Genomic DNA, 13,474 nt, shown 5'->3' with positions numbered 1-13,474 from the left:
GCACTTTCCAAGTAGACTGGTCAAGTACGCCCTGCCACTTTCCAGCTGGCCAGCTGCAGCAGGTCACGGGGTGGGGGACCGCGAGAGAGATGAGGGTGAAAAGCACAAAGAGATGATGGGGCTGTCCCCGAGGAGAAGAGTGGGACACGGCAACTCCATGCACGAAATTCCTACTCAAGTCTGCCACCTGCTCCAGGGCTGACACACATGTGGGTGTCCACACACACAGGCACACAGGCTATGGCTGTGCTGAAGTCTTCACTTGTGATATTCTAGCTGTATCCATCCCCTATGTTGCCCAACACCATGCATAAGGAACAGCCAGGACCACTGTCCTGCCTGACCGATCCCCACAAGTGCCAAGAGCTGTCGTGACCTCATTCTTCCTTCCAGGCTCCCCCTTGCAGGGTGTCCTGGATGAAGACCTGCAGGACAAGCCCTCTGGAGGCTCTGCCTAGGTGCCCCTGCCCGTCTCTCCCCACCTTTCCACCTGAACCTGGCAATCATTCACACGTCCATCTTGCCCATTGGTTGATGAGCTCAGAGCCAAGCCATGGAATGGTCTGGGAGCTGCCGGAGACCCCAGGTCTCCCTGACTCACCGCCACACCCTAGGTCTTGGGTAACTTTTCCTCCATCTCTTTGAGAGGGCATCTTAAGTAGTTTTAAGGAAAATATGGGAAATCAACACACTGAAGGGGAAAAGAAAACACAAAGAGGAAGGAGGTACGTGGGAGTGGCTGGCAGCTGAGGGCTTGATGAAGGCTTACGGCAGGAAGGGGAAGGAGGTGACAAGAACATGAGAGCGGGGACAGGAGACCAAGGGCCAGCCTCTCTGAAACAGGATTTGGTCCTTGGGTGTTCCCCAGCCCAACAGGTACATTCAGGCACGTCCCTGCACCTGCCTACCAGTCAGAGCAGAAGGAACCCTATTTCCATGTGACTAGGAATTGCAAAGCAAGAGCTCGAGCCCAGGAGGCCTGTGGATAAGTCAGCTCCTGGAAGCACCTCCCTAATGTGGGTGTGAAACTCGACAGGTGCACTGGCCCTGGCCATGAGTGCCCAGGCCCCCGGGGCCACCCGCTGAGGCTACCACAAACCCTCCCGGCCCTGTGTTCCCGCTGATGGGTCTGTCTGGCCCCGGGACACTGACCTGATTCTCTCTTACTTATCTTGGTCTCTCTCCACCAAGGCTGCAATGAGCTCCTGAGGCTCACGGTGTTGGAACCTCGGTCCCCAGCACAGCAGCGCTGAAGCAGGGACCCCTAAATGGTGTCCACAGTGTAAGGGCTCCTCCTCCAGGTGAGTGCTGCTACACAGGGAGGGGGTCTTGTCCCTGCAGGTGTGTGGCTCTCAAAGAAGGATGGTGTCAGCCCCTTCCTTCTCGCTGACCCTGGGCTACACCACAGTAAGGAGGCCCTCCCAAGATGCGTGTGCCTCTGCCTGGGGTTGATAGTTTCTAGAACCCTGAGAGACGCTCTGGGCTCCAGCATCCACTTATAGCTGCCTAGTTACTTGACACTATGAACCTTTCTCACGGAATGACTCCTCATTCATGCCATCTGATGCTGGGCTGCTGCATGGGGTCACCCTGAGGCTGCCGGGCTTTGAAGAGCAACAGTGAGCACAGTGAAATGTGTGCCTGGCAGGGCCTCCAGGCTAGGCCACCCTCAGTGGGCAAGGGCTGGGAGCACTGCAGGTGTCCACAGCATGCCATGAGAGAAGGGACTTTGAGGTTGGCCATAGTCCACCTTTGTGCTGTGTTACTGAGCCTACCAGCCTCTACCAGCATGCAAGAACCTTCCAGAAGCACCACTTGCAAAGGCTAGGCTCTCTTTCCATGCACAACCAATCCCAGCCAGCCTTTTGCCTCAAGGGCCTGAGCACGGATCACTCTGCCCCCTGTGGCACAAGTGCCAGGGGCAGCCACAGGTCCGTTCTGCTTCCTGCATGATGCGGGGGAGGAAAGCTAAGAAGAAGGAGGAAGAGGGGTCAGAGGGGCACTGGGAGCCCAGACCCCCGCCCGAGAGACCTCGCTAAGAGGCAGGGCAACCTTACTGGTAGCAGTGGCATGTGGTGGTGGGGACGCAGCAGGGCTGTGGGTGGCGGTGGGGCTGCTGGATGATGAGGAAGTGGTCAGGTCCAAGGCCCCTATCCTGGAGTTCAGGGGAGAAGTCAAGGATAGCTTCCTGGCCCTCACGGGGGACGACGTCCTGGACGCAGCTAGCGGTGGCGGGGACGAGAACTTGCGGCAAAGGTGTGGGGACTTGCTGTCCACCAGGTGCTCCCCTCTGCTGCTCTGGCTGGTGGCAAAGAACAACTCCAGGGACCTAAGACACAGGAGTGGAGACATGAACAGGCAGCAGCCGGCGGTCCCTAAGTAACTGGGCTCCACCCCCAAAAGCCTCAGTGGTGCCAGCTCCATCCTCCAATGCACCATGTGGAACAGGCACAGGCCCAAGGGGCAGGTACCGCTCAGGCATGTCTGAGCTCCCTCTGCTCAAGTGTGGTGTGAAGCAGGGCAGTGCTTACACACACTGGGGGGCACTGGTCACGCTGCAGGACTCAGAAGCCGCTCCAGACCAAATCAGCCCCCAGCAGGGCAAGACACCCCTCTCACCCCAGTCCCACTGCCTCTTGCACAGTTGGGAGTTTGAACTGTGCAGCTGAGCAAGCAGAAAACAGGAGGAAGGGAGAGAAGACGGAAGGAGCAAGGGAAGAAGGAGGGCCCACCTGGCGGGGATGGAGGTGAGTGGCCGCTTGTACATGTCGGCGAGCGTGGCCAGCACGGTGGCGGCTGAGGTGAAGATGCGGTAGGTGTGCAGGAAGGTGTTGAGGAAGTCGATGCTGAGGAAGCGCAGGTCGGTGAGCCGCTCCAGCAGGCGCTCCACGCTGGCGTAGCGGATCTGCGGCACCTTGCACGAGTTGAGCGTCTTGCTGAAGCAGATGTCCTTGTCATCCTTGTGGAGGCGGGCGTCTGACCTGTGGGCACAGTGCCCGGGGTCACAGGCGCAGGATCTCAGGATGGGTCCCTGTGTGCTCACGCCAGTGGGAGAGAGCTTGTGCTGACAGTTCACACCATGCACAGGGCACCCTCCAGCTACACCCCGCCACATGTCACCATTAGACACTGCCACCTATACTACCCTGGCACCTGGCCGCCTACACCCCGCCACATATGCCACTATTAGACATCTACACCCTGCCACATGTGCCACCATGGTGCGGGAAGGCCGGGATTTCCTGTGGGGAAGTGACAAGGTGCTACTTTCTTTGGCTCAATCAGGGTTCATCAGGAAACTGACACCAGTGGCTCTCAGAGTGGAACCGAGCTCTGGTAACACCAAGACTCCAAGGCACCAAGTGTCAGCCGTGCTCGCCCCCCACCTGGGGGCCTGGGAGGCCCTGCCCCACTCCTTGGTCTCTTTTCCAATTGTGCACATTTATGCTTGTCTCCCTGCTTCTAGCTGAAATGAACAGATTACACAGTTGGCATATTTTGCCCTTGGGAGCCTCTTCGGCTTAGGAATTCACTGTTCTAGACCTTAGCTTTTTACTGTCTGTCCTCATCTATTGCCTGGATGTGCTCCTTCTGCTGGCTTTGGGACCTTCCCCGGCTCACTAACATCTTGAAGATTAGATGTTCTGCATGGGAAAGGTGTGTGACACATCCCATAGGCTGCGCGGAAGGCGTGTCTCCACTGGGAAGACCCCCTCTCTGACGGTGACACAGCACCGTCACTCTGGAGGACTCATTCCCCTCATCTTCAAAATCCACCCCTGGGCCTGCCCACACCCTCTGCAGACCCTAGGACCACTGGTGCCTTTGCAAACTCTTTCAGGCCCCTCATCCCCCTCCACTGAGTCATTGCAGCAGCCCAGGCCTTCCTGCTCGACGGAGGGCCATGCTGTAGGGCCAGGGCCTTGCTGGGAGCCAACTGCTGTCCCAGAACCGACTGGCTGGCTCCAAGCCTCCCTCCCCAGTGTCCTGAGCACCTCCAAGGGGTGTCAACTATGCAGTAATCTTCTCTGGGAGAAAAAGGAATGTCCCGGCCAGGAGCACACACAGTGTGGGCCTCACATCCTTCACCTCCAAACAACCAGCAGGCCCCTCCCAACTTCCCTGCCCCTTAACTTCTTTGCGCGTGGAAAGATCTGAGCAGGTTTCATGAGGTCTCCAGGCTGTCCTGGATGTGAAAAGTCACAACCCAGAGCCCTGTCGCCATTTTCCACCACCAACTCCAGACTTGCCGAGTCAAGGCTGAATATGAGTTAACGCAAGCAAGCGTTAGCCTGTCTGTGCTGGGTAGGCTGTTTGTGCGACCCTGCACCTTCCACCAGCTCGGGGCCTCCCATCTCTTGACCACTGGCTTGGTTGGAGCATGAGCAGGAAGAAGGAAGCTGCATAGGTCTGAGACGAAGATCAGACTAATTCAAGGCACCACAATTACAGTTTCAAGAAAAGCAGTCCAGTATTATGAAATGAATTACTTTGCCAGTAGAAAACAGAATGGGCTCTCTATCTCCCTGGGGACAGAGGGGCTGTTCAGGCCTCCTCTAATCATGGCAACTCCTGCTTGGCACCAAAAGTAAGACCGAGTGAGAAAGGCCAAAGAGTGTGTCCCAAGTGGAAGGTTCTGCAGAATCCAGCAGGATACCACGTCAGTGATGAGGCCTGGTGGTGACAGCATGTTTTTTTTCTCATTGCACTTTGAGCAGCACCAGGCTTTTCCCCTCCAGTGTATGTAGCCAAGGGAATGGATGCCTTGGGGGTCCCAAGGCAGAGCAGGACTGCACCTGCTCCCCTGGTTGCTGAGGACTGACTCCGGTGGACTAGGAAAGGGGAGACAGAGGAGGAAGTACATACACTCTTCAGCCTGGGGACCACAGGCTTCTGCACCAGCCGGGTCTCTGCACCCAAGGGCCCCCTGTGTGTGTGACCAGATAAGGACGCTGCTGAGATTGCCATGGTTAGGGACAGAAGACGCAGCAGGAGCCAGCTGAACTGGGCAGGCAGATGAATGTTTTCAATCACGCAAGGGAGGCAGAGTGGGCACAGCTGGCCCAGGGCTGGCACCAGCTGACGCACAAGGTCAGCCAAGTTCTAAAGCAGATAGACTGGGGCCATTCAGTCTTCTGGGAAGGATTTTGCAAGAACAGCAAAACCACACATATCATTTTGTAAAATACGAGAGAAGAATCTCATGGTAGAAACTTCATGGGGAAAAACCTGGATCCAATAATGTGAACTCAGAAATCAAGCCCTAAAATTCCATCTTTGTTCTTAATCTCAGCATTGCATGTGTGAATATTCAGCTCATCTGGCTTTACTGTGCAACACTAAATGTAAAAATCTAGAGAACCAAAGTGGTCCTATGCAAAATATATTTAAAATTTGAGCCAGTAATTTAAAATACTGTCATTCCACCCTCCACAATTGGTATTTTTCAGGCTGTTTGCTTCATGCACTTGGCCTCCATCTCATGAGGCCATGACTCCACAACTCACGGGGCTGGGACAATACAAGCTGGAGTTGCTGTCTGTCTGAGGAAAGGCCTGTTACTGCCTCAATGCCAGCAGCCCAGACCTCCAATAAACACAGACGAGGCACCACAGACAAACATGTTCTTTGTTTCGGGTAACTTATTTTTCAAAAGGTATAAGCAGAACTTCTCTTAAAAATGTCTATTACTTGGGCCCAGTGTAGTAGCCTAGTAGCTAAAGTCCTCACCTTGCATGCCCAGGATTCCATATGGGTACCAGTTCATGTCCCAGTGGCCCAATTTCCCATCCAGCTCCCTCCCTGTGGCCTGGAAAAGCAGTCGAGGACAGCCCAAAGCCTTGGGACCCTGCACCTGTGTGGGAGTCCCAGAAGAAGTTCCTGGCTCCTGCCTTCAGATCAGCTCAGTTCTAGCCATTGCAGCCATTTGGGGAGTGAATCAACAGATGGAAGATCTTCCTCCCTGTCTCTCCTCCTCTCTGTATATCTGACTTTGAAATGAAAATAAATAAATATTTCTAAAAATACTCCCAGATTTATTGCCTGAGCAAATCAGAGTGCTGGACAATCTGGTCGGCTTCCCAATACTCCTGAGACAACTTCTGTATTGGAAAGCAAATGGAAAAGTACAAGAAACAAGAGCACCAATAGATCTTTTAAACTATAGCTCCCCTACTCATTGCTTCAGCAATGCTTTCATTTTAATTTATTTGAAAGGCAATGACAATGAAGATTGCATGGGGAGGGGGCAAGGGAAGGACTTTTGCTTCCTCTGGGTCCCTGGCCAGATGACTGTAACGTGGGGCTGGCCAGCTTACATGGGGAGCCCTGCACTCCATGCGGGTCTTCCATGTGCGTGGCAGGACTCCACCCACGTGAGCCATGGTTTGCTGCCTTCCAAGATGCACTACAGCAGGGAGCTGGATTGGAGTGGGAGCGGCTAGGACTGGCACCAGTGTCCTGGCATAGGACAACACTGGCCCCTAATTTGCTTTCTTGAAACACATAAGCAGCAGGAGGGCAGCCCCAGGAAAACGCCAGTGGAGCAGAAGGCACCAAGCCTGTGTGTGTGGAAAACCTGCTGTGACTGTGCCGGCCAAACACAGGTGTGTGGCTCCTCCCCCTGGGGAAGACCGGGCCCACGCTCCTACCTGGGGCACTTCTAGCTGCCACTAAATTAACTCTTTACACTGAACCTGAACATCCTGATGGAGCTCGTCCAGAGTGAAGGCACAGGTGACAGCATGAAATGCCATGTTTGCTGAGCTGGGTCAGCGAGCTGGGTCAGCAAGCGAGGCCACAAACCGGAAAGTCATCACACGCTATTTTATTCCTGTGGAGCACAGCACCAAGCCTCAAGTGACACACGGAGCACGCTCCCAGCACTGCAGCAGCGCCACACTGGGACTCGCCATGTGCCACCATCACACTGGGGGCTTTCCATGTCGCCGCCCTGCTCTGGGTGGAAATGCAAGGGCAAGGACGGCCACACTTACTTAATCATATGCGGCACGGTGACTTTGGAGTTCTCTTCAAATACTATGGTCATGAGACCATTGCATCGGATGTTGTCCACACACTGTGAAATGAAACCAAAAATCATTACAATCCCCAGGAAAACCCAACGTCCACAGTCCAAAGTCCTCTTCAGAGCCATTTCTCAGTTTGCCATTTTTCACATCATGTGAAGATTATACACCTCTCAACCTATAAGCTAGAAACACACTCTTCTTTTTTTTAAGAGTCTTAATAATCTAGAACCCAAGACAAAGAATATTCCTGGCTAATGGGTATAGTTCTTACTTCACAGAAGGAACCTCCTTCCAACATGTAATCTCTAAATGAGATCTCCATTATTTTGGTAGTCCCAAAGCCACCCCTTGCCCCCTTTCTGTGTGACTATCCCAAGGCATGAGGTTACCTGCCACCTGCTCTGGCCTTACGTTCTTAGCAACAATGAAGCTTGCCTTTTTAAATTCTACTGGTTCTATGTGTTAAACATTTCTGTTTTTATAGCTAGATACTGTATAGCCAAATTAGCTCAGTCTTCCACACTGCCAGAAATGGAACTTTAGGTAAACGTTTCATCTGAACCCGGAGAGATTTATGTGACCATTTCAGCGTATCTTTATTATCCTATGTCAGATCTCCTTCCTAAATCTTTCTGATTCATTCTGTGGAGCACTAAAATCATCTTCAATGCGAATCAAAGAAATTAAGAAGCAAACTATACAAGCAACCCGAATCACAGCTTAAAAGACCACGTAAAAAAGAAGTTTGGAATAAAAAGCCTTGCAGTGCAAAGCACTTCAGCTATAGAAAAGCTCTGGCACCTAATCCTCTTTCATCCCCGGGACGGACGGATACGTGCGTGATGGAGAAACACGCGAAGGATGATGGATTACATAGCGGATGAGGGGTGACAGACTACAGGGACAGGCAACAGGCAGGTGACAGATTAGGTGGATGGATAGGCAGATCCTATAATGCTGCATTTATATTAGAGCAGTGGTTCCCAAAACAGATTCCTCATCTTCAGAGAGGCCCCAGAAACAACACAGGTGTCAAACAAAACAAACCCAAACAAAAAGAAACTACTCCAGTTGGAGATCCACTTTTATTTTATTTCCATTCTTGATTTCCAGCAATGGCACATTGAAGAAAACTCTAAATTTGGTCTAAAAACAAATTAAAAATAGAACTCAAATGTACTTGTGTGCAAGAATATACTTGTGGGGGAAAGTATGGTATACATTCAAGTTTATAATGGCCAGTACTGAGGTATGCAGGTTAACCCACTGCATGCAGTTCCAGCATACAGTCTGAGTGTTGGTTCAGATTCCAGCTGCTCCACTTCCAAACCAGCTCCCTACTAATGTGCCTAGGAAAGCACCAGAGTTTGGCCTAAGTACTTGAGCCCTGTGACCCAGGGAGGTGACCTGGATGGAATTCCAGGCTTCAGGCTGTGGCCTGGCCCAGCCCTGGTTGTTGTAGCCATTTAGGGAAGTGGAGCAACAGATGGAAACTTTCCTTCTCTGTAATTCTACCTTTCACATAAGTAAGTATTTTTAAAAGTTTATTTATTTATTGCAAATTTATACAAAGAGAAGGATCTTCCATTCACTGGTTCACTCTCCAAGTGGCTGCAACTGGCAAAACTGAGCCATGTGAAGCCAGGAGCCAGGAGCTTCTTCTGTGTCTCCCACACAGATGAAGGGTCCCAGGACTTTGGGCTGTCCTCCACTGCTTTCCCATCCAGCAGAGAACTGGATGGGAAGTTGAGCAGTCAGGATTAGAACCGGTGCCCATATGGGATCTCAGAGGCACATGCAAGGTGAGGACTTCAGCCACTAGACTACCACTCCATCCCCAAGTATTTATTTATACACACACACACACACACACACATACACACACACATACACACACACTCTTAAATAAGAATACATCATGGTTGTTCAGGAGAAATAGGCAGAGCCCTGGGAAAAGGAACTCAGTTCCCTTAGTTAAAATAAAATTCATGAGACTAGGCAAAGTGTCTGATATCTTCAATGCCGTATTGAATCAACACGAGTTGCAATAATTGAACAAAGCAGATTCCTGAGTCACATACAGTTGACTTCCTTCTCAGACGACTACCATGGATCGGGCTCAAGGGATGTTTCCGTAGCCCAGGCGCTCTTGGCTCACCTGCTGAGGGCTTAGCCAGCAGGGTCTGTCTGGAGGTCAGTTCACCCTGTTCTTACCTTCTTACCTCTCTGAACAAGCAAGATGATAGAGAAGGCTCAATTTTGTCTTCTAACTCAGTTTTTATGTTTAAGTACAAATTCCCCTGTTGATCCCAGAGAAGTTAGTGTAAGGCAAGAAAAAAACAAGTAGGTACTAAGAATCTGTCTGCATAGGTCTGTATTTTGCCACAAAATATAAAAGTTCTGTCTAAACCCAGAAGCTCAGAGGTGAGTTTCAATGCCGCATTTTAATCAATGCCCATAATTACAGTGAAATATGTTGAATAAATTATTATGCATGACAGTGAGACAAATGAATGCTCCATGTTGAAATGGATGGTCAAATCTTCAGCCTCAAATATTCCCCTATAAATAGATAGAAAAGAAGAGGAATGATTGGTGGAGACCATTCGCCACTTGCATGCTTTGTTGGAGGCGCCAATGGTTAATTATGGCCTTGCTGGTGTAACTAAATGTGCAATTAATCATTCAAGTCATTGTTCCTTCTAAAACAAATTACCAGTTCAGGGAGAGAGCAGCTTGGAAAAGCTAAAAGTCTCTCTTTTTTAAAATTTTAGAATAGTTTTCTCTCTACAAAACAAAAGTTGTGGCGTTTTTGAAGAGCTAGAAGTTTTAACTTCCATACACAGTTCTTTCCATTAGGATGCAATTGTCTCAATCCTCTGGAACTGCTTTATTTTAGCTCAGATTGGCAAATGATCAGTATAATATGGTATCAATGGCTAAGGAAGGTGGCTTCAAATTAAGCTATAAAAATTAAGATTTTAATTAGTAAAGGCTGATGAGATTTTATTCTAATAAAATATGTCCAGTTCACTTCTGTGTTCTTGCGGCTCCCCCACCCATCATGAAATCTGTGTGGCAGACCTGTGTGCCGATCTGTGCGGCAGACCTGTTGGCAGACCTGTTGGCAGACCTGTTGGCAGATGTGTGCGGCACTCAGGGACCCTGTGTGTTCATCAAGAATCTGCAGAGACGCATTTGCGGCAGTGAAATCGCAGCAGAGTACATGGAAGGGTCCCATGAAAATGGAGGGACAGCTCACAGAGATGGACGCCAGCCGGGACACACAGGTCTGGGCAGCAAGGCGGCCTCAGTCAACAGCACTCAGACCTGCCCCAGTGCAAGGTCAAATGGCCTGCGGGCCAGCAGCCTTTGTCACTGCTCAGTTGCATAGCACGCGAGCCCCTCCTTCCTCCCTCCTTCCTCCTCCGGCTCTGGGACTTGGGCCTCAGGACCTGCACCTTCCCAGTGCCCTCCTGCCTATGAACGGAGGGCGGCCTCCCAGGGCTTGGCTCTTCTCTCCTTGTGCCCACTCTTCCCTTTTGTGTCCAGCTACCCTTACGCCCCCCGCCAGCTTTAAACAGCCTCCAATGGACACACTACTCCCCACTGCTTCCTTGGCCTGGTGGTTACGAAGCAGGTAACCCACTTGAGAGTGACCGCTGGCTCCCAACTGCTAATCCACAATGAGCCCAGGAGTGCATTCCCTCCAACCTCTAGTGAGACAAAGGCTTACCTGCTGCCCTTCTCCACAGGAGCACGCATTGAATCATGCATGCACCTTAGAATGCTGCATCTATGTGTGGGGACCCCTGGTCCTGCCAGAAGGGAGAGGGCAGAAGAGGTTGGGAAAGCCCCACTGCCCTCTTCTCTCACCCACTTTTCCCCACTCGTCTTGGTTCACAACACCTACAAAGCTCTGTTGTACAAACTTGTCACATTGCCACACCTCTGGGCTCTGCTTGACTGACACCCATCACAGCACACGGCAATTCTTCAGTTTATGTCTGTAGGGTCAGGAAGCTGATACAAAGCTGAGCAGCTGGGACTTGAGGCAGCACTCAGATAGGATGCTGGCATTTCAGGGAATGGCTTCCCCCACTGCCCCACCACACTGACCCTCCCTCCTTTTCTTGTCTGATGCATAGTCACTCTGAGCTTTTTCACTTTAGACAGGGCTTATTCTGACCCCTTAATTTGATGGCTTCACCATCACCCTTGGTAACTTGTCAGCTGCCTCTCAGAATTTCCTTGCTTCTGAAACAAACAGAAGCAGAGTCGTTGGAGGAGAGCTTCTCGTTAGCCAGGCTCCTGCAACACTGCTCAAACACCAGTGATTCTGCAGGCAGCCCGGGCACTAAAACACAATCGCCACCTCTCAAGCTACTAGTAACCTTCAGAGGAAAATCAGACCAATGAGGAACAATCAAAAAGGGACTGTGTGAGCCTGGCATGGTGGCCTAGTGGCTAAAGTCCTCACCTTGCATGCACCAGGATCCCATATGGGCACTGGTTTGTATCCTGGCTGTGCCACTTACCTTCCAGCTCCCTGCCTATGGGCCTGGGAAAGCAACAGAATATGACCCAAGGTCTTGGGACTCTGCACCCATGCAGGAGACCTGGGAGAAGCTCCCTGGCTCCTGGCTTTGGATCAGCTCATCTCCAGCTCTGGCAGTTGCGGCCACTTGAGGAGTGAACCAGTGGCTGGAAGATCTTTTGTTTCTCCTTCTCTCTAAATCTGAATTCCAATTAAAAACATAAATAAATCTTTAAAAAAAAAAAGGGGGGGAGGGGGAGGGAGGACTGCAGCTGGTGCCGGCAAGGATGCTGGGAGGGCAGTGATGAGAGCAGCTCGATGTCATGTCCCCAGAAGAACCAAGCCATGCTAACAGGCCCTCAGAGCGTCTAGCAGCCACGTGGCCAGAGCCACCGCTTACCTGACTCATGTCACTCATCCAGGCAGCCTTCTCCTGGCGGGAAGGGGCCAGCAAGACCACGGTGAAAGGGGCAGCCTTGGGTGGCTCCACCACAATCTTAAAATCCAGGTGTCCAAACACATGTCCAGAGCCTTTCGCTTTAAACCAAATGGGACACAAACACGAGAACATGAGCGCTCACAGTCACAGAGCACTTTAAGCCCACAAGCTCCCAGCAGGCACCGTGCACTCCTGGGCCTGGGGCAACCTGCCTCAGGCTCTGGGCCATAGAAGCCACTGAAGTCAGCAGGAGCCTCAGGATCATTTCCATAACCTGAGCCCGCCTGCCCGTCTCTCCTCCCTGCCTATGACCTGCCTGTGGTTTAACCCTGGGTTCACAGGGCAACAGACTGGCTCTTTGCATGGTGATGTGGGGAAGTCACTGCCCTAGGAAGGGCTTCATGTAGTTCTCCCAGGAGTACAGCAAGGCTGGTCCTTCCCATCTCTCTCCTGGGATCTTTTAATCTCCCACACAGATTCTCACCTCTGGGACACAGTGAACCATGAGGCTCTCCCCAGAGCTAAGCCAATGCTAGTGCTATGCCCTCAAGCCTCCCACACCTTGAGCTGCCTGAACCTCTTCTCTTTCTAAGGTATTCAGCCTCAGGTTCAGCATTTTAGCAACAGAAAAGAGATAACATGTTGCCTGCCAACATGAAGCCAGAAACGCAACACAGCCTGAATGCCGCAAGTGGTAGAATGGGGCTCACAGGTTAAGTGGCTTTACAGAATGTTTTCAGATGCACGTGGGTTTACCCTCAGCATCTGGCCCACTATCCCTCAGCACGAGCCTCCCATGCCACCCTGGGTAACTCCCCGTGCTGAGGGTGACTTACAGTCATCATCGCTGGCATCGGGCTCCTCGATGAGCGTGCACTCCATGAGCGACAGCACCCCGCCTGTCTGGAAACAAGCCAGGTCTCCCCTGAGAGCTGCGGCACAGGGGCCCGCCGGGCCCATTGGCACACGCACTGCCAGTCACCAGGGACAGAGGCACAGCCCTTCTGCACCACACGCGATTTCCCAGAACACCCAAAATGAAATTTCAAAGGGGAAAATAATACAGATTTGTTTTTAAGTTCAAATTCTCTTCCCCACCCCAGTCTTGTTCCCGTGGTTATGGAACTCAGCAAGCTCATCTTCGGGAAATGAACACAGTGCCACAGGGGCCAGCAGGAAACCGTGCAGGCTCTGCAGGCCATAGGACTTCTAAACTGCTGTTCACATCTGCCACTTCCAGGGACAGCATGAGTGAAGCTGCGTTCCAATGCAACTTTACTAGTGAACACAGCATACTGCCACCTCCTGGTGCCCAGCAAGACCAAAGGGCGGCTGGCGGCACTGCCTCTGTGCACCTCGCAGATGGCACAAAGGCTTTGAATTTTGGTATTCATCGTCTCAAGGCCATGACGCTCATGATGCTAGACATCAGCTATTACACACAAAATAATTACATCATCAGCACAG

At 51.7% G+C, this 13,474-nt stretch overlaps 1 protein-coding gene across 1 annotated transcript in view; it reads right to left on the bottom strand.

Annotated features, from left to right (window-relative positions):
• RASGRF2 (Ras protein specific guanine nucleotide releasing factor 2) overlaps positions 1 to 13,474 on the bottom strand; it is a 116,328-nt gene that overhangs the window by 30,003 nt on the left and 72,851 nt on the right. The window contains exons 11-15 of the mRNA XM_058656306.1: positions 12,844 to 12,910; positions 11,969 to 12,105; positions 6,996 to 7,078; positions 2,733 to 2,981; positions 2,058 to 2,329 (exon numbers count right to left, since the gene is read on the bottom strand). Of these exons, the coding sequence (XP_058512289.1) occupies positions 2,058 to 2,329; positions 2,733 to 2,981; positions 6,996 to 7,078; positions 11,969 to 12,105; positions 12,844 to 12,910 (808 nt within the window). The remainder of the gene's footprint in view (positions 1 to 2,057; positions 2,330 to 2,732; positions 2,982 to 6,995; positions 7,079 to 11,968; positions 12,106 to 12,843; positions 12,911 to 13,474) is intronic.

Source organism: Ochotona princeps, chromosome 28, assembly GCF_030435755.1.
Source record: "Ochotona princeps isolate mOchPri1 chromosome 28, mOchPri1.hap1, whole genome shotgun sequence".
Taxonomy (NCBI): Eukaryota; Metazoa; Chordata; class Mammalia; order Lagomorpha; family Ochotonidae; genus Ochotona; species Ochotona princeps.
The sequence above is the reverse complement of the archived record's forward strand: the minus strand, read 5'-3'. Positions and strand labels throughout refer to the sequence as shown.